Below are 27,739 nucleotides of genomic sequence, written 5' to 3'. Positions count from 1 at the left end.
TCCAGGAACATTAGGGTCATGGAAACTATGGAGGGTTTACTAGGAGAAATCTTTGCTAGGGCTGCCAAGTTTGGCAAACATCTACTTACTTGGGTGGTACCTGTGGGCTCATTGGGCCATTCCACCATGAAAGAGGAGTCAATGGTGAGATCAGTGAGACCCTGGTCCACACAGCCAGGGACAGAAGATTCAGGCTGGTAGCCAGAAAGATAGGGGGGGGAGTGGAGATGGCAGACGGGAGACCAATGGGTATGACCAGGGCAAGGGATGAGAAAAGACAAGAGACGAACAGATGAGAAGACACAAACAGTTAAAGACAAGACAAGAAACAATGAATAGATGAGAAGACACACAGTTCAGCTCATGCTCGATACCAACATGTCCTAGGACAAGCTATGGAGAAAACATCTACATCTTGCTTAAATTTCACAAGAATGCATCAGCCGGCACCATCTATAGACAAGCTCTTTTATTGATTAAAACGACACATGAAAGGACATAGCAACGTTTCGGAGGAAAGCGTCCTCCTTTCTCAAGCTTCAATCAGTGTCTCACAGTATAGTATTCATCACCACTTTATATACATATCATGTTGGAGAGTTAACCAATCACAGGTCAGTGCAAAATAACGCCGACCTATCCCCATCCATCTCATCAGCGGACCTTGTGGGGAACTACTATTAGATATGCACACTGACATGCGCACAAACGGATAACCCATCCTACGTGATGGGGCGGCGGCGAAAATCCCGGAGGCTGGGCGCACTCACGCCGACCAATGGACCTGAGTCAGCTGATGACGGTGTCCATCAGCTCCGCCCCGTGAGGTCGGACCTGATGGGGAACTGACTCACTCGCGGCTTAGAAAGCCGCCTCCCATCAGTCCGACGTCAGGCAAAGACGTGCGCGGAAGAAACTCCGCCCACGTGAATGCCAATGCGACACAGCCTCACAAGGCACGCCTTCCGCCCCACCACGTAGCAACCGGACAGCGCGTCCCAGGCAACCAGGGGGAAAAAAACCTGTCAATTCAACAGTACATAAATTCAATGCCATCACCCATATCTAGCCACTCTCCAGGGACACAACAAGAGGACATTCCCCAGAACAACATGAGGACAGAAGCCTCATATATTGAATGAGAACATTCTAAATAAAGACGAAGGAAAAATAAAAATAAAAGTTGAAAAATGAAAAAGCAAAAATTAAAAATTGAAAATATATGCAGCGATAAGCAAATTCCAGACTGCTCCCAGATATCACACAAGTAGTGACATGTCATATTCTCTATTTAATCCCTTAGGTACTAGAGTATCCAACCTTCGTATCCAGACCGCTTCACGATACAATAACCTCCTAATCCTATTGCCTCCTCTTCTAGCTGGTTTCACTTGCTCCAGCACCTGAAAACGCAGCTGATTCACTGCATGTCTAGCATGTACAAAATGCTGTGGAACAGACAACTCTAATGCAGGTTTCCTAATAGTGCTCTTATGTGCAGATAATCTATCTTTGATTCTTTGGGTAGTTTGTCCTATGTATAGCAACCCACAGGGGCATTTAAGGGCATAAATGACATATCTAGAATTGCAGTCATAATGACCACCAATGGGGAACTTTTTCCCACTGTGTGGATGTGATACATAACTGCCCCTAATAACACTATTACAATGTACACACCCCATGCAGGGGTATGTGCCCTTGGGTCTAGTGGACCGATCTTTCTCCAACTTTTGTGAACCTAGGTCTGCATGGACCAATTTGTCCTTAAGTGTGGGTGCTCTCCTATAGGACATCAAGGGAGGAGTCTGGAATTCACCAATCTGTGGAAAATTATCCGTCAAAAAATGCCAATTTTGTCTCAAAATTCTAGCAATGTCGTCACTGAACACATTGAATTGGCTCACAAATGGAATCCTCTTGTTGTGTCCCCTCCTACGTTCAGTTGTACCCGTCCTGTCTGTCCTCTCTAGGTCTCGTCTAGCCCTATCTAGCAATATGCATGTTAAAAGTCGGTTTAACCCCCCATCATGTCAAGTCATAGACAAATTTACGAAAAAAGTTACAGATGAGATAGACCAGGTCCTTGGTGGCTCCAACCTGGGTCCTGGTACCCGGACCAAGCACAATCTTAATCAGGAACAACGACGAGCACTTTGTGAACTAAGCGAGGATAAATCCATAGTTATAAAACAGGCGGACAAGGGGGGAGCAGTTGTCGTCATGGATGTGGAATATTATAAATATGAGATCAATCGACTACTATCGGACACTTCTACATATACCAAATTGATGACAGATCCCACTGAAGAATTCTTTGGAATTATCAAAGAGACAGTGTATCAGGCCTTTCAACAAGATATTATCGATGAGAAATTGCAGAGATACTTGATACAGGAGGACCCTATAGTCCCTGTGTTCTACATCTGTCCAAAAATTCACAAGAACAGAACTACCCCCCCAGGCCGGCCTATAGTAGCGGGGATAAACTCTATCTTCTCTCTTCAGGTGCTGGAGCAAGTGAAACCAGCTAGAAGAGGAGGCAATAGGATTAGGAGGTTATTGTATCGTGAAGCGGTCTGGATACGAAGGTTGGATACTCTAGTACCTAAGGGATTAAATAGAGAATATGACATGTCACTACTTGTGTGATATCTGGGAGCAGTCTGGAATTTGCTTATCGCTGCATATATTTTCAATTTTTAATTTTTGCTTTTTCATTTTTCAACTTTTATTTTTATTTTTCCTTCGTCTTTATTTAGAATGTTCTCATTCAATATATGAGGCTTCTGTCCTCATGTTGTTCTGGGGAATGTCCTCTTGTTGTGTCCCTGGAGAGTGGCTAGATATGGGTGATGGCATTGAATTTATGTACTGTTGAATTGACAGGTTTTTTTCCCCCTGGTTGCCTGGGACGCGCTGTCCGGTTGCTACGTGGTGGGGCGGAAGGCGTGCCTTGTGAGGCTGTGTCGCATTGGCATTCACGTGGGCGGAGTTTCTTCCGCGCACGTCTTTGCCTGACGTCGGACTGATGGGAGGCGGCTTTCTAAGCCGTGAGTGAGTCAGTTCCCCATCAGGTCCGACCTCACGGGGCGGAGCTGATGGACACCGTCATCAGCTGACTCAGGGCCATTGGTCGGCGTGAGTGCGCCCAGCCTCCGGGATTTTCGCCGCCGCCCCATCACGTAGGATGGGTTATCCGTTTGTGCGCATGTCAGTGTGCATATCTAATAGTAGTTCCCCACAAGGTCCGCTGATGAGATGGATGGGGATAGGTCGGCGTTATTTTGCACTGACCTGTGATTGGTTAACTCTCCAACATGATATGTATATAAAGTGGTGATGAATACTATACTGTGAGACACTGATTGAAGCTTGAGAAAGGAGGACGCTTTCCTCCGAAACGTTGCTATGTCCTTTCATGTGTCGTTTTAATCAATAAAAGAGCTTGTCTATAGATGGTGCCGGCTGATGCATTCTTATGGACTACGTGGAATTGAAGTGCTGACATTTCCATAGCCTGGCACATCGCATTTGGATACAAACTGGTCTGGAGTGCAGTCCAATCGATTGGTTGCTTAAATTTCACAACTGACACTGCTGTTGGGACATAGAACAGCTTTCATGTTTACATATTTTTGTGTTCAATGAAGTTTAATTGTAATTATGTAAATCCAGGAACATTAGGGTCATGGAAACTATGGAGGGTTTACTAGGAGAAATCTTTGCTAGGGCTGCCAAGTTTGGCAAACATCTACTTACTTGGGTGGTACCTGTGGGCTCATTGGGCCATTCCACCATGAAAGAGGAGTCAATGGTGAGATCAGTGAGACCCTGGTCCACACAGCCAGGGACAGAAGATTCAGGCTGGTAGCCAGAAAGATAGGGGGGGAGTGGAGATGGCAGACGGGAGACCAATGGGTATGACCAGGGCAAGGGATGAGAAAAGACAAGAGACGAACAGATGAGAAGACACAAACAGTTAAAGACAAGACAAGAAACAATGAATAGATGAGAAGACACACAGTTCAGCTCATGCTCGATACCAACACGTCCTAGGACAAGCTATGGAGAAAACATCTACATCTTGCTTTAATTTCACAACTGTAGTGACACTGCTGTTGGGACATAGAGCTGCTTTCGGGTTTACATATTTTTGTGTTCAATTAAGTTTAAATGTAATTATGTAAATCCAGGGACATTAGGGTCATGGAAACTATGGAGGGTTTACTAGGAGAAATCTTTGCTAGGGCTGCCAAGTTCGGCAAACATCTACTTACTTGGGTGGTACATGTGGGCTCACTGGGCCATTCCACCATGAAAGAGGAGTCAATGGTGAGATCAGCAAGACCCTGGTCCACACAGCCAGGGACAGAAGATTCAGGCTGGTAGCCAGAAAGATAAGGGGGGGGGGGGGGGGAGGTGAGTGGAGATGGCAGACAGGAGACCAATGAGTATGACCAGGGCAAGGAATGAGAAAAAACACAAGAGACAATGAACAGATGAGAAGACACAAACTGTACAGCTCATGCTCTGTACCAACACTTCCTAAGGCTGGGATGTCCAGCTCCTGTCCTCAATATATCCATGCCAGTGTTTAGGATGGACAGATAAATGGAAAACCATGTTCTCCTTGATGAACCGCGCCTTTCCCGATCCTGTCCCATCAATTAATTTGAGCTGTGCCAAAAATGTGCGAGGGCCTCGGTCCTCAAGGACTGGAGTTAGAAAGCCCTGTCCTAGAAGAACCTATGAAGAAAAGTTCTACATCTTCCTCATTTTTGACAATTGAGGTGATTTTGCGTTCAGGACATAGGGGGTTGATTCACTATAACAAATAGCGTACCTTATCAGAGTTAACATTTCTTATAATTAACATGCCTTATCAGAGTAGCATAGCGAGCGCTATGAACTTATGCCTGCTAATTGGCAAGGACGAGAGCTCCACTCATCCTGCCCTGAGCCCCTGCGGGTCCAATCGCTTTAAAGGACATTATCCCCGCACTTATATTGGCCCAATAGGCTGCCTGTCAAGTTTCCTGTCAAGTGCCAGGCAGCCTATTGGGCCGAAGTGCGGGGGTAATGTCCTTTAAAGTGATTGGACCCGCAGGGGTTAAGGGCAGGACAAGTGGAGATCTAGTCATTGCCAATTAGCAGCCATAAGTTAGTAGCGCTCGCTATGCTACTCTGATAATGCATGTCGACTCCGATAAGGCATGTTAACTCTGATAAGGCATGCTATTTGTTATAGTGAATCAACCCCATAGAGCTTCTTTAGGTTTCCATATTTGTGTGTTCATTAAAGACCCAAGTTTTAATAGATTAAAATCCCATAGCAAAATCTCAGAGAGATTGTGATCCTACCAGTCAGGACAGGATTGTAAATGGTGCGATTTTTTTTTTAGCGAACAATCGAATTTTGCAAAGGATCATTCAGATTGAAAGAGAAAGTATCATCTTTAATGGTTCTACTGAATTTAATAAACCCAAATAAAATCAATATTGAAATCAGCTCCGATCGTATATATGAAAAAATCTGGTGCGCCGATCGATAAGCTTTTTAAGGCAACGATCGATAATATGATTGTTCGGATCAATCTGCATTTGTGCTTTCATACAATACGATGTGAAGGATCTAATGGAAAAATCGGTCACTAGAAATTTTACCAATAAATGTTTTTGTGGCCTGTGGAAAAGCCAGTCCACTCAGGTCAGTTAGGTAGTTCACACTGAAAACTATTGGTTTTGTCATTCACTGTAGAAGAGGCAAGTTTTATGGAGGTCAGAATAAATAAAGGAATTGTGGACCTGAAGAGGTTAGTATATAGAGAAGGAGATTATAGCAGAGTGACAACACTTGCTGGACAAAACAACAAAATAAATTTTACAACAAAAAACATTTGCCAGTCCTACCAATCTTCAATATAAAATTGTCAATTGATCTGTGACACGTGCCCTGAATCATTTCCAGAGTGCCCCAATTCTCAGTGGTGGCACTGTAAGAAAAGTTATATTTTATAAATAGAGTCTTCCATCTCCTCACCCTCCTCCCTATCCCCATTTCTGCCTTTTCCAGGCATACATGCAAAAATGGTGCAAGGAAATTTGGGCGCAGGGTGAAGCTGAAAAACAGCTCACCCTGCTCCTACAAATGTCCCGGCAGCGTTAATTACTATTCCCCCTCCAGGGCGCCATGGGCTCGGTAAAGCCGTAATTAGTCTGTCAGCTGTTACTGGTGGCCGAATTAGGCTGTTTTTAAAGCAATTTCTGCTCTGTCTTTTGATGGCACCCAAATTACTGTCCGAGTGCATAGATCGCCGTAATTCACATTGCAGCCTATGGCAGTGCATGGTGCTGCATCCAAATTTCCCTGCTCCTATTGCGCAGTTTCGCAAGTCCTGGCTCGGGGTGACCCAAAGCACTAGGAATGTATAGGGGGCTAAAAGGCTGAAAAGTCCTCCTACTAAAAAGCAATGCTTGGTGTAATTTGCCTTCTTAAAACAGAAGGAAACTTGCAATAATTCAGCTATAAAAGTGAACATCTGTGGTTACCCACAATGCACCACTACTGAATATGCAAAATTTCTCTTTTTGCCCTTGTGAACTCTATGAAGAGATCATAGCTGGAAAACTTGCAGTAAGTTCCCAGACACTTTAGAGCTTTCTAGTCATGCTTAAAGAGGAACTGTAGTGAAAGTACCAATGAATAAAATAGCTTATTGTTTATAATATTCATTTATAAATGATTTAGTCAGTGTTTGTCCATAGTAAAATGTTTTCTCTGCCTAATTTACCCTCTGAAATGTATCACTACTGGTGGCATCTTTAGTTCTGCCAGGTGATCTGTACGGAATGTTCGTTACTGAAACTTATGCACAGAGTGAGATACTGCTTGCTTGGGAGTTGGAAAAAGCCATCATTTCCCACAATGCAACAAGGTTCACACAAAGCAAACTGTCGAGACCATGGTCATGACATCCCACTGTGGGAGGGGTTTCACCACAATATCAGCCACACAGTTCCCCTCATGATCTATTTGAGAATAGGTAAAGATTTCTCATTGGAAAGGGGGTATTTGTTAATTATTGGAATGAAGTTCAATCCTTGGTTCCTCTAAGTTTGTGAATTCTGTACAAGTCATTAGCATTAGGATTTGTCCTGCAGTGATCTCTACAGTGATCTCAGAGCAGCCTGTGGTTTGGGAAACTTAAAGGGATACTGTAGGGGGGGTCGGGGGAAAATTAGTTGAACTTACCCGGGGCTTCTAATGGTCCCCCGCAGACATCCTGTGTTGGCGCAGCCACTCGCCGATGCTCCAGCCCCGCCTTCGGTTCACTTCTGGAATTTCTGACTTTAAAGTCAGAAAACCACTGCGCCTGCGTTGCCGTGTCCTCGCTTCCCCTGATGTCACCAGGAGTGTATTGTGCAGGCCCAGTATGGTCTGTGCCTGAGCCGTGCGGTCCTGGTGACATCAGGGGAAGAGAGGACACGGCAACGCAGGCGCAGTGGTTTTCTGACTTTAAAGTCAGAAATTCCAGAAGTGAACCAGAGGCGGGGCCAGAGTATCGGTGAGTGGCTGCACGGGCACAGGACGTCTGCGGGGGACCATTAGAAGCCCTGGGTAACTTCAACTCATTTTCCCCCGACCCCTACAGTATCCCTTTAAAAAAACTGTGACCAAGAATTGAACTTCATCCCAATCAGTAGCTGATACCCCCTTTTACATGAGAAATCTATTCCTTTTCACAAACAGACCATCAGGGGGCGCTGTATGACTGATATTGTGGTGAAACCCCTCCCACAAGAAAGTTTCCTGTCTGTGAACCTTGTTGCATTGTGGGAAATAGCCGTTTACAGCTGTTCCCAACTTCCAAAACAGCAAGCAGCAGCTACATCACCTGCCAGCAGTAAAAATGTCACCATGTGATAAATGTCAGAATGGAAATCATGGATTTAAAAGATTTTACAATGGGCAAACACTGACCAAATCATTTATACATAATTATTGTAAAAATGATGCACTTTTTATTACATTATTTTCACTGGAGTTCCTCTTTAAGCAGCACGTCTGAACTAAATGTGGCATGCCTATCACAGCCACACAGGTGTACATTTTAGACAAAGTAATTTCGGTTATATTTAATTAGGTACTAAGTAAAGTCACCAGACACCTCTATTCGCTTTTTTTCCTGTCTGGGACGTTGGCCAAATTGCTGCTAATATCCGTTTGGATGGGACCATACTTAAATTAACAAAGCGGATGTCAGGAAAATGTTCTGGGCTTCCAATTCTGCTGACTCCGGGGAGATGGGACTAATGAGTACACGGTGTATTCTCACAGCCCCGGGCCAACAGCAACCTCGCTAAAATTATTCTGAGCGGAGTTCTTCGTGTAGAGGAACTCATGGAGATGCATGTGAGCCATTTATCATGTGATGGATTTAAAAGGCTCTGATTTGCTGTTCATGATCGTGTGTCCCTTTTGTTTGTGTAGGAAGTGATAGATTTGCAAGGCTCTGATTTGCTATCACCTGACCAATCCGATCACAGGACTCCTAATCGGGTCTAGGACATATGAGCTACACTACTCCTGAGCTGAACATAAGCCACCCACCAAGAACCTTCTAATGCGGGATTCACTGAACTTCTCTCTTTTAAAGTTTTCTCCCTGGAGAGGTTTTCTCATCTTGTCTACACAATACCCTTTCAGCAAGTGAAACAGTACTAAAAAGTAATAAAAATGTGATATCAAACGTCAATTATTTTGAAACAACTTTAACCAGCTTAGCGGTATGGACGAGCACAGCTCGTCCATGACCGCCGTGCTGGATTGCTCTGGCCCTGGTGGGCAGATTTTCATAATTTTTTTTTAATTTGCTATAAGCGTGTTCATACCGATCGCCTCCGCTCGCAGCCGATGCGCCGCTACCCGCCGTGTAACAGGCCCCCCCCCCCCCCCGAGACCCCGTGCGCAGCCTGGCCCATCAGCGCCAGGAAGCGCTAAGGGGACGCCATGACGTCATCCCCCCGTCCCATGGTGACGGGGGAAGCCAAACAGGAAATCCCATTCTGAACGGGATTTCCTGTTTGCTGTGATCGCCAGAGGCGATCGGAAGGGCTAGCTATCATGTAGCTAGCACTAAGCTAGCTACATGGTTTAAAAAAAAAAAAAAAAAAAAAGTGCTGCGCTGCCACCCTGGCCGTTCTAATAGAACGCCAGGGTGGTTAAGTACTACTTTGCTGAAAAACACGTGCTACCAGGGCCGGATTTACCATAAGGTACTGTAGGCATGTGCCTATAGGCGCCCGATGATGGAAAGGTGCTTTACTCTCCCTTCCAGAGTGCCTCCCTTCCACCTTCCCTATGCAGAGCACTGAGCGGAGTGTAAATGAGAGGTTACTCACCCTGCTATCAGAATTCCACTGACGGCGTCTCCCTACAGTCAGGGGCAAGTTAATACTGAGGGTACTTCTGGGTACCTAAAACTAAGGGGTGCCTGTAGCTACCTATGATGGGCAAGGGAAGTAAGGGAGAAGTGGCAGCTGGGCCAGCCAGCACACTTGTGGTGCAGTTCGGGTGCCAGGACATCTGTGCCTATAGGCTCCTGTAATGTAAATCCGGGCCTACGTGCTACATGAACCCATCACAAGTTCAAATTACTTTGAAGTCAATCTCTTACACAAAGTTTCGAAATGAAAAGTGACCAATTGTGTGAAACAAACTTCGTAACATTTTACAGGAATGTTTGAAAACCTTTTACCGGCAAGTAGATACTGTATACTAATGACAAAAATATGTGTTGGGGGTACTTGAGACGAGGCTATTGCCCAATGAGCTGAACTCAGCAAACGTCGTTCATATGGTGGTATGAGCTGTCATAATATGGAGAAACACTGGTGTAAACTAGAAGTGACCGTAAAAACACGATAAATGGAGGTGTGTTCAAGGCCAGCGCTCCCATAGAGGCAAAGGGGGCATTTGCCCCGGGGCCCCCGACCTCTGCAGAGGCTCCGCGCCGCCGGCCTCGCTCTGCTCCCCAGGGCCCCTGCTAAAAAGCTGCAGAAACAATTACTCACCTCTTCCGGTGGACGGCACAGTCCGGGCACTCTTGCCATGTTGTCCTCCACGACCTGGCGCGTATTTACAAATAACGTGCGCCAGATCCTAGAGGCGGTGGAGGACAACATGGCAAGAGTGCCCGGACTGTGCCATCCCCCGGAAGAGGTGAGTAATTGCTGCTGCAGCTCGTTAGCAAAGGCATGGGGAGCAGAGGTAGTCGCCGGGAGGAGGGGGGGGTATTTGGGCAGGGGGCCCCCCCATTCAATTTGCCCCAGAGCCACTTAAGCCGGCCCTGGGTGTGTTTAAATATTGCAGTGTTTTATAGTAACGATTTTATATGCATTGAAACAAAATGCACTCCACGAGGTGTACTCCGCCTTTGCAGCCACATTTCTGTAAACAAAGCAACTTAGTGCAAATACAACATGGCAGCCATGACGTCACATACAATTTATAATATTCCTATCACAGCTAATCACTATCCCAGGAGTTGTCTAAACTTAACACAGGCAGATTAGTAACGTGGTTTGCTTACCTCCCACATATCCCATGGTAGCGACTTATCGCAGCAAGGACAGAGAAAAAAACAAGAGTTTATGGCACTGTCAGGAGTAGTTCCATAACATGATGAATGATCAAAACACAGCATGTGTGGCAGACGTTTGACAATCACAGGCTAGAACCTACATGAAATTACATACAACAATCAGCCAAAACAATAGCACCACCTAGACTAATCCTTCCACTGTGTCTGACCCATCAAGAGCTGAGCTCCAGAAGACCCATGAAGAGGTCTAGTGGTATCTGCCACCAAGACGTTGGTAGCAGACTTGTGAGGTGGGGCCCCCATGTCTATAAAAAAAACCTCTGTGGTCTACAAAAATCTTTGGTAGGTTATACGTACGTATTTCCACATACCGTAACTCAAAATAAACCTGGTTCTTCAGATCAGAACATCATGATCTAGTGCCGATGCCTTGGTGCTCATTGTAGGTGCTTTTGGTGGTGGTCAGGGGTCACATGGGCACTCTGACCAACCTGCAATGTGCAACCCCAATACACATCAAACTGCAATGCTCTGTTTTCTCCGAGGGCCTTCAATCATGGCCAGCATTATAGGTTTCAGCAATTTGAGCCCTTCTGTTGGATCAAACTAAATAGACAAGTTTTCACTCTTCTTAAAGTGGCCAGTTCATGGATTGTCATTAGGGACGGTCAATGAGATAAAGGATTATGGGTTGATCCAAGATTATGCAACTTTTATAAATTCAAATATAGACGGGTTGAAAAATGGACAGATCAAATCCTGCAGAGGTGGAACTTTACAATTAGTCTATTTGGAAACTGCATACATTTCAATTTGATATTTGCATAATCCTGCTTCAACTCAGATTTATTTGCATTTCATTGACCATCTCTAGCTGTTATACCTTAGAAAGCTTTTTTTGTGGGTACCACTCACTGTGTATTGCAACAAGTGTTGGTGTCCGAATTCGGGAGACTGAATCGGAAACTGAAATTCTCCAGCACACCGCACTTTAGCACCTGAAGCAGTGGATGGGGTCAAAGGGAGTTCACTTACTTGTACTTTACATGACTCAGATGATTCCTCCTTAGGAACGTGAAGTGAATCAAGTGAACCACAAGTAAGTGAACTACCCGTGACCCCGTCCACTGCTTCGGGTGTGGAAGTGTGGTGTGCTGGAAAATTTGGCTTTTCAAATTTGAACACCAATTGCATAATCCTGTAAGAGCAGCTGCTTTGACCAAATTATCTATCATAATCTGACCCTTGTCAAACTAACACAGATCTGTACGCTTGCCCATTCTCCCAAATTCCAACATCATTTTACGGAACTGACTGCTCACTTGCCGAATATATCCCACCCCTCTACAGGTGCAACTGTAACAAGATAGTCAAACGTTTATATCACCTGTTCGTTTTAAGGCATTGGCTGATCGGTATATAAAAGTCTACAACTTACGACGTCTAGTTGGTAAAGCCCACCATGAAAGTCTTTTAGCTCCCTCCCCCCATAGCAATAGAGCACAAACACACCTGGGGTGCAGCTGCAGATGCTCCGGAGTCCGGTTTAAGGGGGTCAAAGTCCAGATCAAGCAGGCTGGGCTCCTGCACAGGGGGCCAGGCAGCCTCAAACTTGGCAGCACAAAGAGAAAGGTTAGTGGGAGAGTTAGACAAGACGACAGGATGGGTGGAGCACAAGTACAACGCAGAACCATTCTGCAGGAACCGGAGAGATGTCAAGGGCTACACAGCACACCACAAGAGAAGGAAAAGGAGATGCAAAGAGGTGTCCTTCATGCAAAATTAATGCAAATTGTATGCAGCTTGAAATTGGACCAATTAAAATAGGTTCATGCGAATGTCCCAGATTCCAAGCTGCATACAGTTTGCATGCAAGCTGCAATTCTTCGCATCTCATTTACCATCTCAATACACAAGTGACCCAAAAGTTTACAAACATGGAACCAGTAGACCTCTTTGCAAGAGGCATCTACAAGCAGGGACTAGCAGAGACGTGTAACATAGTCGATGAGATTTTAACAAGCCCGATACGGAAACAAGTCCTCCGGGGTTAGATAATCTGCTTAATGAGTCCCTTCGTGTTAGCCACACCATCCAGAAAGCCCGCTTAGGTTATTTTAGAAGTTGGGCCTGGCCCTGACACCATTTAGAGAAAGTTGTCACTTTGCTTTATGTTAAAGTTTAAGAATTTTAGACCCCTACTAGTTCCCAATCCATCTGATTTAAAAGTGGTCCCCTCTCCCAACAAATAAACCCCGTATATACTAAGAGACTGGAAAGTCCAAATATCCTTCAAGATGCAAACAGAGTCATCTCAGCCAACCTGCTTCTGGTGGCAACATCTAGTCACATTCGACACCCGCTTTTCAGCACTAACTGGAGAGGATACAGGAGTGGACTATCATCTCTGTCCCAAATAGGAAAATCTATCCTCACTGCCTCTTCTTGTGACACCAAAGTTTTCAGGTGGAGTAATATGGATGTAGGAGACACTGGTAATGCCCATAAGGATGACGTCAATAAAAACCCAGCTAAGATTCCACCTCTCCTCCTCCAATTATAATTTTCCCCATCACTACCATCTCTCTGACTGTTAAAGTGATTTGGGAAAACATTCAGGAAATCAAAAATTATTCCCAAAATTAAGGCAAACAGAGAAATAAAGATTAAAAACTGCTTCTAAACCTTTTCCTAATGGTTCAAAATAAAAAGAGAGAGTTCCTTTGGACAAAAGTGGAGCTTTTAAAATATTTAATTTGTGAATGGAGTACAAATTATTTCAGGAAAGGTAGAAACCACTTAAGTTTCTTATAAGAAGAAACTTCCTGTTCTGTTTTAAGAACTTCCTGTGAGGTCATACCCAAGCTTTGCACAAGATCAGAAGTTTTTGTAGCATTCTACCAAATCCAACATGTCTGATGCTCTGCTGCAGCCACAGACAAATGGAAATCTTATGTTTTTCCTTCAGTTCACAAATTTTCTCTTTTACCTGAATGTTGACGGAACAGTCCAGTCGGACGCACCTGCATGCGCACAGCTGAAAATTTGCTGGAAAACATAAGATTTGCAGAATTTCTCTGCCCTCTGCAGTTTGACTCATCCCTGCACAGTTTGCTCTGTTGAACCTTCGGATTTCATACATTAGAACAATCACCAAATGTGGACGGATGTTGATCGATGGCTAAACTACATCTCCTTTTGTAAATACACACTACATATACACAAGCATGCAGATCAGATGTTTCTGACAAAAAATTGACAAGATTATCTGATGCTCGTTTCAGGTGTGATTCAGACACTACTGACCAGAAAGATCTGCATGACAGCCAGGCAACTGGTTTTGTTTAAAAGGAAATAAATATGGAAGCCTCCTCATAACTCGTGCATGTTATTCCATTAGCAGCATCAAACAAAATATTTTGGTTTCAAAGCTGTTGGTGCAACATAAACCTCTGTCAGCATATTGGGTGGCCGGGAGAAGTTATACTTACCTGTTCCGGATGGCTTCTTCTCTTCCTCCACTGAACCCCCAACAGGTCTTTTGGGTCCCGATCGCATGATATGACTGGTCGGGATCCTGGAGACCGCGTCACCATTACAGCCCCACCTGGTGGTGGAAGAGGGGTGATAGAAGACACTCTTCCATCACCCCTCTTCCACCACTGGGTGGCGCTGTAAGGCTGACATGGTCTCCTTGATCTTGATCACATGACAGAGAAGACATGTAGGGAGTACGTCACCACCGCGGTGGAGGAAGAAGCAGCCAATCCAGCTGTCCGGACAGGTAATTATGAAAGCTCCCTGTCACCCGCTCTGCATACCCTGATGAACCTGCCAGGCTGGGGCAGGCACGCTTCCCCAGCAGCGGGAAAAATTCAGCCCTGCAGCCAAATAGTTTTATTTTATTTGGCTGCTAAAGGGTTAGTAGCCAATAAAAAAAAAAGCAGGAGCCCAGATTGTAGAAAGGCACTAGGAAAACATTAAGTTTACCAATGAAAGGCATCACATTTTTGGTTAAAGAGAACCCGAGGTGAGTTTAAAGAATGTTATCTGCATACAGAGGCTGGATCTGCCTTTACGGCCCAGCCTCTGTTGCTATCCCAAACCCCAAATCCCAAATCACAGCCTCGCTGTCGACACACAGCGTGTCGCAGCGGGCTAGGTTTACCTCTATAGTGTCAGTCTGCTGCTCTCCCTGCCTCCTGCAGAACTCCGGTCCCCGCCTGCGTCCCTTCCCTCCCACCGCTGATTGGAGGGAAAGGATGGGGGAGGGACCGGAGCTCTGCAGGAGGCGGGGGAGCAGCCGAGACGGACACTATAGAGATAAACACAGCCAGCATAGCGCGGCTGTGATTTATGTCTGATTGCAGAGTGCAGGGGGACCTTAGGGGGGTTTGGGATAGCAACAGAGGCTGGGCTGTACAGGCAGATCCAGCCTCTGTATGCAGATAACATTCTTTAAACCCACCTCGGGTTCTCTTTAAATCTACTGAAGTATTTCACTTTTACAAAACTATTTTCTCTGCTACTATCCAACAATGCATTCAGATGTGGAGGCAGCACAAAAATGGCTCCCCTGCAGGATTCTCAGCTACCAAATACTGTTACCCCGTTTCTCAGCCCCCTCAAACCAACTTCCCAACAAGTTCATGGAGGGGGTAACAAGCTCAAAGTAATTACTACTATGCAAGGGAAAGTGATGGTAGATGCAGGACCTTTGGAACAATGACTGAGGCAGGGGTCCTCATTTCAGCCACCACCCCTGCAACCCCCTTTGTCTATACTACTCGGAACAAGACAGCTGGCGTCTAGTAGGGATGATCAAGGAGATACAAATATTTCTGTTCATGCAGGATTATGTAAATTTTTATGCAAATATATGCAGCTTGAAAAATGGACCAATCAGGTGCCACCAGGTTTAAATTGATTAGTCCATTTTCAAGCTGCATATATTTGCATACAAAATCGCATAATCCTGCATGAACAAATAAATATTTGCATCTCACTGGTGACCTCTAGTGTCTAGTTGGGGCATTCTATACTGCTAAATCGTGGAGGCGGGTAAACTTAACAACAAATTCTGCTGTTAGGGCATTCTATACCTCCTGCTATTTTTGTGCCCCATTCAACAAGCCCAGCCAACATTCACTGAAAATAGTGGAGGAGGGTCAAATTTAGTAACAAGTTCTGCTGGACGCGCAGGAGAAGCGCATAGTGTTACATGAATAGACAGCGCTGCTTTTCCTGGCAGCCGTCACAAATATCGCCGAGACATTTCTAAAACAGTACACTAGTAAAATTAAAACAAAAAGACATGCACAGTACAATAAAAGGCAGCAAAACCCGAGGCATGCACTGGAGCAGACACCACACATGCAGACGAGAGCTACCCCTTAGTAAATATCCAGCGGACACTGGCTTTGTTGGAAAACCAGACTGAATTTGGAACGGATGTTGACCAAAGATGGTCAATGAAAGGTTAACTCTAGGTCGATGCTAATTTTATGCAAAATTGCATGCAGCTCAGAGCTGAAGCCAATCAAAGGAAGTTACTGCAGCTATGGTTAGGCCCAAGTGCAAGCTGTGTGCAATTTGCAGCCGAGTTGGTCAAATTAGTATCCGTTGTAAATAAGGACACCATCAAAAGAATCCCAGGAATGATGCTAGGAGGTGAAGATTCCAATAGCCTAACGTGGGCTGATTTTAGGCTTCCATAATTGGCTGTGTGATTTCTGTCAGAGAAGGGGAAGGGTCTCAGTGTTGGAAAGCTCCACCACTTGACTCAATATCCCAACCTCCTTTTCTAACAAGTCTTCCTACAGAAGGCCAGTGTCTCTCAAACTTGTCTTTGTGACTCCCCAACAGTGCATGTGTAAACTTGTACTCATGACAAGTGCAACAAGTGCAAACTTGTCCTCATGACTCCCCAACAGCAGGCAACCTTACCTATGCACAGGTGGGGTAATTATGGAATTACATGGAATAAACTTGGTGAGACACTAAATTACCCCACCTGTGCATAGGTGAGGTTGGTTGCAAAACATGCAGCATTGGGGAGGCACAAAGACAGGTTTAAGAAACACTGCAGTAGGTATTACTTATTGTTTATTACATAAAAGGGTGGGGGGGGGGGGTGCAACTAGGCCTTCAAGTCTAAATATCCATATCAAAACAGCCTAGTCAGGAGGTCCATTTGACTTAAAAGGTCAGAAATTTAATATCTATAAATGCATACAATAAGACCACTGTGAGGCCAGGCTCTCTGTATTGGAATGCAGCAAGTCTAACTGTAAAGAGCCAGTTTTCAACACAGAAAAATAGGTCGGCCATTCACACCAGTGACATCTGAGGAGGCAAAGGGGCACTTCATGCCTTTTGTAATGCAAATGACACTAGCTCCTTTTGTGTTGATAGGCTGTTTCCTTCTGAACACTGATCATCAGTTAGAATCGATGCCCCACTGCAGGCAGTTGAACAAAGTCAACATTAAGGTTCTAGAACAAAGCCATATAAAAAGACTGGACACTGTGTGCAAAAATCCACAGCCCAGAGCAACCAATCCGCCGCTACTGGCCAGGACAAAGAAAACATTGCTGAAAAAAGGTCTATGAACATTCTTATTTTGCTGGCTACCTTTTGTCTTATTAACAAGGCTTTTAAGACGTGTGCCAATGTAGCCTATCGGTAGAAGCCAGAGTCCGCTGGGGTGGGCATGAATAAAGGGGAGAGTGTTAGTAAGATGTTTTGTTTTCCAAAGAGGTGTCACTTCTTGAAATAACCAAAGAATTACAGGAAAGTTTTGTTTTTGTTTGACATTTGCAATGTCCCCCTTAATGTTTTTCTTTGAAAAATTGTGGACTTCACCAGTCTGAATTCAGCTAATTTCCCAGAATTCCTTGCAGAAGTCAGAAAGGCCAATTTATGAGTGAGGTGATTGAGATCAGGAGTGAAAAGGTCTCATTTGCCTACTTTCAGGCTAGAACTCCATTATCAACTACCTTTTTGTGGCTTCTTCTTGAGTCAGCCTACTGCAGAGGCCCAAGCAGGGATACAGGGAAATGAAGCACTGAAATATGGCTGGGTGGCCACTAATAAGCAAACAGTACTTAACAAAATTTTTATTTTATTAACGTGTTTATGAAAACACTAGAGCCAGATACCAGCCCTCTTAAAGGCCCCTGGACTAGAGGCAGTGCTGTTTGTATGCACTATACACGACCCGAGGAAGCGGCTCACACCGTGAAACGCGTTGTCTTATTTATACCATAGAATTATATTATTTTATACTATAGAATTATTGCTAATTATATAACGTACTGAATCTATCTGGTTGCCTCCTACTATCACGCTATCTACCCTCTCTCTACATAGGTATTTTAATACCCTAAAATATAGCTTTTATTCATAAACAGATAAAAAATAAAAAAGAGGCTGTACTAACATATATACACCATCACCCATTAACAGATGAGGATGTTGAAAAAGGATCAAAGAGCATTGTATTCCCCTGACGAAGCTCTTATGATAGATGGGCGAAACATGTTGAGTTTTAGCTTTTTTTGTGTTGATGTCTACACAGAAAGGGGCAGTTAAAAGGATTGGTAACTAGTCTCAGTTATTAGATGTATTTGACCTCAATTCTTAATGGTTAGCATGTGTTTTTGATTAATGCATTTATCCCTGTTTTAAAATGCTAAAATGAAGCTGCCAATGTTGAAACGTGACAAATGCCTCATTGAACATCTTATTCCCCGCTCATTAGGGGTGGGCAAAAAAAGTGGGTGTACTCTGTGCCTCTAAATCACGCTAAGGATTTAGGCACACTACTGGAGTAGCAAGGGCAGTTATTACCCATTTCCAGAGCCAGTGTCTGCTGGGACTTGTACAGTAGCAGCAGAGGCAGTGGTCCCCAGGGTATGCTGGAACTTGTACAGTAGCAGCAGAGGCAGTAATTCCCAAAGTATGCTGGGACCTGCAGTGTAGCAGTAGAGGCAGCGGTTCCCCTGGGTATTCTGGACATTCGTGTTCAACAACAGCTGGAAAGACACAAATCCAGAATCTGACCTAAAATAGGCCCATTCTGCTGGACTGTTTGGACTTCTTTGATCATTTCCCCAAGTGACACCTCCATCAGCGCACATCATGCAGAGGTTATTGAGTGGCAGGGAGGTGGGGCAGCAGCCGCTAACCTGTGAGGGAGTGGTCACGCTTATTTCGGGCACAAAATTGTCATCAAACAGACCGATGATATTTTCCTGCTTGATGTCCCTGGAAGGTGTGTGTTTTGGCGGCGGCGGCACCGGTGGGCCTTTCCTCAGCTACATGCAAGTAAAATAACAGCAAAAGACAATCCACACGAACCCCACCCAAAAAAAAAAGGAAAAAAAAATATATACAAATATTAGCAAAAACACACAGACTGGTTACTACGCATTTCATTCCATGGCAGATCCTCCTACGTCTCCTCCACCATGGATGAACGTCTCACAAATGTGTATTATTATACACAAACACACACATATAGCCAATATACATGGTGAGCAGCACAAGAACAGGAGGGCCGAAACTTAATAAAATAAAAGTTATAAACATTTAGGGTCAATAAAATAATAATAATAATAATACGACACATAATTTCATGTAACATCTTTTCTATACGATTATGTCAGATTAAAAGAACAGGCACAGTTTTATTCATATGTATTTAATAGCTCATCATTTTAAATTAATTCTGAATAAATGGTTATGTATTGACATAAGAATTTTGGCCTAACTTAAGGAAAATATCTGAAGCACCGACCCCTAGACCAACTCCTCCTCACCATCTTCCAGCCCCCTGCGTGCTTACCAACCCATCCAGTGAGTCTGAAGCAATGCCTACCTCCTACAGTTTAGTTAGATATGTTAGCAGGGAGGTGTGGCTTCAGCTGGCAGTCCAATCACTCACTTCTCTGCATGTCCATGTGACTACAGAGGGGGGTATTTCAGATTGAGTGGGCAGGCAGCTGAAAGTTGCCGAGGAGACTATGATCTATGAATTAAAAAAACAAAAAAAAAAAAAACACTTTATAAAAAAACAAAACAAAACCGTATTAGTTTAAAATGATGTTTTAATAAAATGCATATAAAAATAACTGAGCCTGAACTGGAACTGTTCTTTGTATTTATTCTTTTGTTTAATTCTGAATAATAAATATACTGTAATTCTCACTGCATCTATACTGTCATTTTTTTGCATTATACATACTGTATCATCATTATCAAAAAATGTGAAGAGAAACTAGAAATAAAATTAAAATTACAAGCAGGTTACATTTTTTACAAGTAGGTGAAAATGTTTTAAAAGTTTAATTATTTTATTCTGAATAATAATTATAATCATATTTACAAGTATTAAAATAATAAAAATGGAGAAATAGAAAAATTACAGAATTTTTCTTTTAGATGAATCAGCAATCTTATTAAATTGAACTATCTTAAAAAAGTACTTCTTTACATACAACCATCTATGTATGCCAATATTAAATTGGTCAATACATTTTTGTAAATGGCAGTATAAAGAGTCAGCACTATATTAAAGAATAATAATAACAATAAAATATATATGCTTTGTATGCCAAGATTAAAATTGGTCAATACATTTAATGTAAAATTAATAATAATTCGCATGCTAGCAATGCTGTTTAAATACCTACAGATGGCAGTATAGCATTACTAAAACTGTTAGTCATGAGCTCAGATATCTTTTGTACCAGTAAAATACAAACTAAAATAAATAAATAAATAAAAAAGACTTTGGTAAGGTAACTTCTGTATTAAAAAAAAAAATGGAGCCATGAGTTAACTTTATATATTAGAATTTAATTTACCTGTACTATTTCAAAAACTCATTACTTTCCCTACAGATATGATGTATAATTACACATACATATTATATTGTTGATATACATTTCAGAGTGATGGTATTACAAATGACAGAGATACACCTTTATACCCAACACTGAAGTGTACTTTGTGGCGGTGGATTTATGAAGATATAGGCGGAATGAAGCATCAGAAAGTTTAGGCAAGAAGATTTTAATCAGGATGAATATATATATATATATATATATATATATATATATATATATATATATATATATATATATATATATATATATATATATATATATATATATATATATATATATATATATATATATATATATATATATATATCAATAAATATAAAAGAGAGCAAGCTTAGAAAATTCTTCTGTTTCCCCACTAGAAGACCAAGCATCTCCCATAAGGGCCAAACAAAAACAGCTAGAGGCCCCGGCCAGCATCTTTGTATAGACCCTTGCAAAGCAATGCTTTTGTAAAGAATAAAGGAAATATTGGGAATGCCCAATAAGGTGACTATCAACTATAAGTGACAGTGACAAAAGACATAAGTAATTTATAGTGAGAACTGTATGTCTTTATATGCGTTTAATTTTTCCTAAGAGTGATCCTATAAATTTGAGTTAAGAAGCTAGGCACACACTATTAGGTGTATAAGCAATCTAGAAAATAAACTATATTTCATAATAATGGATTGGAAAATTTTACTTGACGAGGGAATATCTGTCCCAATATCAGGGGGAAAAAGATCTGCAGGAAACATCTTAAAATGATTATGAATTGGATGGGTGAATTTGTACTGCTCAATGTTGCACAAATATATTTGACCATTGATAAATAGTCGTAGATCTGTCCATTAAATTCAATAATCACATCTACTTGAAGGACCGGTCCTTGAAGTGGATGTGTATTTGTGGCCCCTTTGGCACTGGGTAGAGGACCTGGGCACACCACCTTTTTTGAACATCGTTTGTTGACGCTCCTGGATCCATTTTTCTACATTAAATTAGATAATGAAATGGTGCAGTTTTAACAGATTTTTGTTTACGTTTGATTTTATTGTTTTCATTATTAAAATATAATAAATATGCCTAGTTGACTTTTAAATGTAAAACAACTTGCATAGTGTGTACCTATCTTAAAGGGAAGGTCCAAGCAAAATAAAAAAAAATGAGTTTCGCTTACCTGGGGCTTCTACCAGCTCCATGCAGCCATCCTGTGCCCTCGTAGTCACTCACTGCTGCTCCAGTCCCCCGCTGGCAGCTTGCCGACCTCAGAGGTCGACGGGCAGCATTGCCTACATTTTTACACATTTCCGCTAGTGCAGGAACATTAACATATACATTTTACGCATTAGTGGTGTCATGCGTAAATTTGTATGTGTTGCACCACTAACGCATAAAAATGTATGTGTTAATGTTTCTGCACTAGCGAGAATGCGTAAAAATGTACACAATGCGGCCCGCCGCCCTCCGAGGTCAGGAAGCTGCCAGCGGGGGACTGGAGCAGCAGTGAGGGACTACGATGGCACAGGACGGCTGCATGAGGCTGGTAGAAGCCCCAGGTAAGCGAAACTCATTTTTTTATTTTGCTTGGACCTTCCCTTTAAGTATGTATTTAGCAGAAATGTATTCATATTTGGAGTGTTAATAAAAAGTGGTCCATTTGGAACTATAGCATTCTTTTTCATTTTTGTAATCCTAATCTATATTATATCTGATATTATAATCTAAATGCCAAGTTTTTCCAAATGTGGGTAAAACATTTTCCACTTTGAATTGAAAAAAAAATGCACATTATCAGTTGTCTCTAGGACATGGTGTGGGGAAGGTGGAGAAGGGACTTCTGTTTGAAATAATAAATTATTCAACGCAGCCCTCAACCTTCTCTTGTTTCTTTTGTTCGTTTAATACATTGCCAGGAAACGGATTTAATGTTGGAATCCTCAAAACAAGCACTGAAAGTCATAACTGAACCACAATCAACGTGATGGCACATAAATGGAAGTCATTGTCAGTAATTGTTAAGTGTTCTACAAAGTAGTCAAGAATGGTTAGTAAGAGTCGTAACTTGATTATGTGACATAATCAAGTGAAATCCTGAAGGTATACAACCAGAAAGAGCTCTAGAGATCGACACCAAGCAATGGATACAAAGGTTGAGGCATACTAAGGTCAAACACAAAGAATAGATCTACTGAATATGGCCACAGCACAGGTTAGAATATGGAATGTGGCCAGTAGGCTTTACAGAAGACATTCAAGAAGAAGATGGAGAAAATGGATGGAACAACGTGGTTCATATGTAGCTAAATCAAAATTTCACAAAAAATTTTTTTTTAAATAATTCGTTATAAAACACTGTACATTCAGACGCTTCCACAACATCAAACTGAAAAACAAAAATAAGGGAAACCATGTGTTGAATGGAAAGGGAGGAGATGCTGGGTGGTACCTGAGATGGAGATTTGGAGACCGTCACAGTTGGGGTGTCTGGGAAGAACGAAGCGGTTGCAGCAGGGGTTGGTGATGCAAAGGACTCTTCGTCATCATGGTTGGCAGTCTTTGCTTCACTGCTGTCGGCAGGAGGACCATCTGGAGGTGACGCTGGGGTCTTGTTTGATTTAGCAGCGCCGGGGTCACTGGAGAGAAAGTATTAGAGAAACTGAGAAAAATCTACTAACATTTTTAATCCCAAACATATGATAATCATGTTAGTTTTTGAAGGAAACATTTTTGCCTGAATTCCATTTCCTAGGCCAGCTGTTGTCGAGACACCGAATGCCAAGCCAAAAGAGAGGTCTCAGATTTTGCATCCGAGGTGAGGAATTTCTCAAGGATAAATTTAGTATCCTATCAAAGGCTACTGATTTCTCAGCAGCTGCTCCAAGGACCAACACTGTAAAATTACAAGAAGCAAGACCGCAGTGGACCCAATTTACTCGGGTTGTCATCAAATGAAGAATATTGTAGAGTGTAATTCATGCTGAAAGCCTGGCTTGGAAAATCCTGCAGAACTTGCTGGGTCCATCAGAGGAACCTATGCTTAAGATAGACCAATAATTTTAACCACTTCACATTCAGACCTCGTTTCCCCTCTACGAACCAAAGCAGTTTTGACATTTTACCTATGTCCCTACTTAATCAAAGCTTGGTGTAATTGCCTTCTTAAAAACAGAAGGAAATTTGCAATAATTCAACAATAACTTCCATACATATGACACCTAAATGAAATATAGATTTTTTTTTTCAAAGCAAAATAGGCTTTCATTGTATGGCATTTTTCTCTTGATCAATTTTGTTTTCTATGCATTTCAACGGAAAAAAGCGGGGAAAATTTTTTTGATAAAACATATTCCTCAGTTTAACCATTTCCAGTATAAAAATAAAGAGCACTACTGTAGATAAACACAAATTCTGTTTGGCTATTTCTACTGTTTATCACAAAAAACTTAAAATTATGTTCCTGTCCCAATTTATGGTGATGATATTCGATTATGAAATAATGCTACAGTGTATTTTTCACTATGAACTGGGAAAATACAAAACATTTTCAATGTAATGTCAAAACAGAGGCGCCAATGGAATAAAAAAGAGAACCGTATTAAAATCAATAAAACACGGGGGGCAAGGGTGGACTTACCTCCCCAATCATTCAAACACAACCACTGTGATCAAAATGTGTAAACATTTAATCTGTACTCCAAAAAACAAACAATTGCAACGCGTTTCGCGGGTCTCAAGCCCGCTTCCTCAGGCAAAATACAAGACAAGGAGCAGCTCAGATATGTGCCGTAGAAGCGCAGCGCCTCTACGGCACATATCTGAGCTGCTCCTTGTCTTGTATATAATACGGTTCTCTTTTTTTATTCCATTGGCGCCTCTGTTTTGTCATTACATATTGTTATCCACCTGGTGGATGGGTGTGGACACCCACTCTTTTTTTCTACTACAGAGAGCGACTTTTTAACCTGAGTGGTGACAGGTCTAATATCCCCATATGCGCTTATAGTGGTTGCCTGACCTTCGGCAACCCATGTTTGTGAGTATAAATCCTTCATTACTTACCTAACCGTTTCTCATCACCAATAATACACTATTGGGGGCTCCCGTCTCAACTTTTTGTCTCCTTACAAAACATTTTTAATGGTTAAAATCAACCTTATTGATTCAGGGAACATATATTCCTTTTCACCAATTAGCGCTGCAACAGATAGTGCTAGAGGTGTGCAACAAGAGCAATGCCTAATCATGCACAGCTGTGCTTCAGCTACAAGACGTAGAGTCTTGTATCCCGCAGGAGGAGATGGACTAGTCAACAACCTGCCATTTTATTTATTGTTTTACTGCCTATCGTAAGCAACACAGGAAAAAAATTGCAATACATTTTACACTGGAACATATGAATACACGTACATTTGAAATTTTACATTTTGTGATAATGGTCCTGCCATGGATTAGTTAAAAATGTTTTCTTTCAATCTGAAGGAACCTATTGTATATGAGGTAGTTCGCTAAAAATCATACTGTTAGGGGGCACTTTAAGACAAACAGGAAATCTCAAACCAAACACACTCTCGGCACACTTCAGAGAGGGGAAAACCCCAGTAAAAATAGTTTGCAAACCACCTCTGCACAAGAACAAGAGTAACAATTGGGACAATCTTTATAGGGAACTATTGGACAAAGTTATTTGTACTTTGGGGAATTTTCACCTCCACTAACATCAAACATTGCTACAAACATATAGGGTGTCTCACTAGAGTCGCGTTCTATAATATTGATCTTCTCATTTCAATTTGCCCCAGCTGTGAATTTACAAAAATGACTGAAATAAAAATAGTTCTTTGCAAGTCCAGAATCTGAATTGCAGGGGGCGGAATCTGCTCTGCAGGGGCGGAATCTTGACAGGGCTGGAATCTGTGCTGTGTGGGTGGAATATTGACAGGGCCGGAACCTGTCCTGTGTGGGAGGAATCTGTACTACGTGGGTGGAATATGGACAGGCCTGGAATCTGTTCTGTGTGGGCGGAATCTGCTCTGCAGGGGCGGAATCTTGACAGGGCTGGAATCTGTACTGTGTGGGTGGAATATTGACAGGGCCGGAACCTGTCCTGTGTGGGAGGAATCTGTACTACGTGGGTGGAATATGGACAGGCCTGGAATCTGTTCTGTGTGGGAGGAATTTGCTCTGCGGGGGTGGAATCTTGACAGGGCTGGAATCTCTACTGTGTGGGTGGAATATTGACAGGGCCGGAACCTGTCCTGTGTGGGAGGAATCTGTACTACATGGGTGGAATATGGACAGGCCTGGAATCTGTTCTGTGTGGGAGGAATCTGTACTGTGTGGGTGGAATTTAGACAGGGCAGAACCTTTCCACCAGGCTGCAGAAGTAATAATAATAATAATAATAATCCAAACATTTGTATAGCGCTTTTCTCCTGTCGGACTCAAAGCGCTCAAGAGCTGCAGCCACAGGGACGCGCTCAAGAGGCCACCCTGCAGTGTTAGGGAGTCTTGCCTTGAACTCCTTACTGAATAGGTACTTGACCTAGCCAGGATTTGAACCCTGGTCTCCCATGTCAAAGGCAGAGGCCTTAACCAGTACACTATCCAGCCACTGTAATACTTGTAATAAGTCATATAAAGTAAAGGTACCCATATAGAACTATCACCTACTAATCATCCTTCTGATTCAATAATTTTATGGAATTGGAAGAGAATTAGTGCTGCAGCATGGCCACCTGAAAGATCTTTCGATCGATTTCCATCTGAAATCGGTTTAATGGATCGATGAAAAAGATATTGGTCGCAAGAACTTGATCCAGTACGTCCAATTCCCTACCCCCACCCCGTGTTATATTCTCAGCTCTCCTCAGAATGCCTGTTCTACGCGACCCTACACAATCTGCTTATATTCTTCAATATCTGTTTAAATTATGATTGGCCAATCACTGACCAATTTCAAGTGTTTACTGGCTTTAGGGTCACAGATCTATGCTGACTGGAACTAAAACATTTGTATTGTGTTTCGTGTATATAGTTATAGTTCCTAAGAACAGTTTTCCAAGAACTTAGGGGTGCCCCTCTACTCTGCCTAACGTTTTCTTCCTTAAAGGGCCATGATCATGAAAAATTTTAAATACATGTAAACGCAAACAAAGAAGAAGAATGTTTCTTCCACAGTAAAATGAGCTATAAATAACTTTTCTTATACGTTGCTGTCAAAGTAGTTAGTAGAAATCTAATAGAACTGACATATTTTGGACCAGTCCATCTCTTCATGGGGGGATTCCCAACGTGGCATTTATTCTTTATTAAAACACTCCCTGAAAAGGATTTATACAAAGATGCTGGCCAGCATCCCTGCTGGCCTCACAATTTTTCGACAGTTGGATGGAGCAACTTCCATTCACCGAGTGCTTTTGGAAGTAAAGAAACCCTGAGAATCCCCCATTAGGAGATGGGCTAGTCCAAAACCTGTTGATTTCGTCAGATTTTTACTACCTACTGTAAGTGACAGCAACACAGGAGAAAAGTAATTTAAGCCTAACTTTCCTCCTGGAAAAAACGTACGTAGTAGTATATGTTTAAATAGATTTTAAATTCTACGATTTTCGCGATAGTGGTCCTGTAAAAAATGTGGTCCCTTTTGTGAAGGCCGCAGCAGGTGTGATGGGTTATCCCAGACCCGCCCCACCACCATGCCTAAAAAAGACAGAAGAAACTAGGAGGTGGTTTAAACTCTAAACAGAGTAAGGAACATTATCCAAACCACCATCTTGATTAGTGTAAGTGATAAGTATTAGGTAGAGAAGTCAACTTTTCAAGTTAAACGAGCCACTGTAAAGCTGTGTGCTTGTAGCTGTGCACCCATAAGTACAGACAAATGGCCTCTACCATTTCTTGTGTGTATATGCACACATGCCTCGAATAATGCAAACATGCTGGGAATGTAATAGAAACAATCTGTTGCACTTGTGTTACTACCAATACAACTCATATGTTCATCCACTGTCCTCAAGACGTCCCCTTTGGCTATTGTGTGCAAGTTATCCTACTAGTATCCGCAGAGCATTTATGGAGACAAACTAAAACAAGGACTCCCTCAGTGTAGAATAAAGTTGATGGGCTTTGATTGATTGTGGTACTTTAGCACATAAAAGTGTTCTCAGCCCAACAGGTTTACGCGTTTTTCCATCAGGGCACACCGAAAACGGTTGGGCTGTTTTCTCTTTTGTACCCATA

The 27,739-nt window shown here is 42.5% G+C and overlaps 1 protein-coding gene across 13 annotated transcripts in view; it reads right to left on the bottom strand.

The window, feature by feature from the left end:
- BIN1 (bridging integrator 1) overlaps positions 1-27,739 on the bottom strand; it is a 181,206-nt gene that overhangs the window by 23,401 nt on the left and 130,066 nt on the right. For 7 of the 13 annotated variants that reach the window (XR_011022888.1, XM_068246116.1, XM_068246117.1 and 4 more), the window contains 7 exons: positions 22,947-23,133; positions 18,797-18,925; positions 12,120-12,218; positions 10,596-10,619; positions 4,281-4,385; positions 3,763-3,867; positions 90-194 (listed from right to left, as the gene is read on the bottom strand). Coding sequence is in view for 12 of the 13 variants with exons in the window: in XM_068246116.1 (XP_068102217.1) it covers positions 90-194; positions 3,763-3,867; positions 4,281-4,385; positions 10,596-10,619; positions 12,120-12,218; positions 18,797-18,925; positions 22,947-23,133 (754 nt within the window). In the remaining variant the exon portion in view is untranslated. The remainder of the gene's footprint in view (positions 1-89; positions 195-3,762; positions 3,868-4,280; positions 4,386-10,595; positions 10,620-12,119; positions 12,219-18,796; positions 18,926-22,946; positions 23,134-27,739) is intronic. The other 6 variants (XM_068246124.1, XM_068246125.1, XM_068246120.1 and 3 more) reach the window with 5 other exon arrangements.

The sequence above is a fragment of the Hyperolius riggenbachi genome, chromosome 7 (genome assembly GCF_040937935.1).
Source record: "Hyperolius riggenbachi isolate aHypRig1 chromosome 7, aHypRig1.pri, whole genome shotgun sequence".
Taxonomy (NCBI): domain Eukaryota; kingdom Metazoa; phylum Chordata; class Amphibia; order Anura; family Hyperoliidae; genus Hyperolius; species Hyperolius riggenbachi.
Note: the sequence above shows the minus strand (reverse complement) of the source record. Positions and strands in the feature narration are given on the sequence as shown.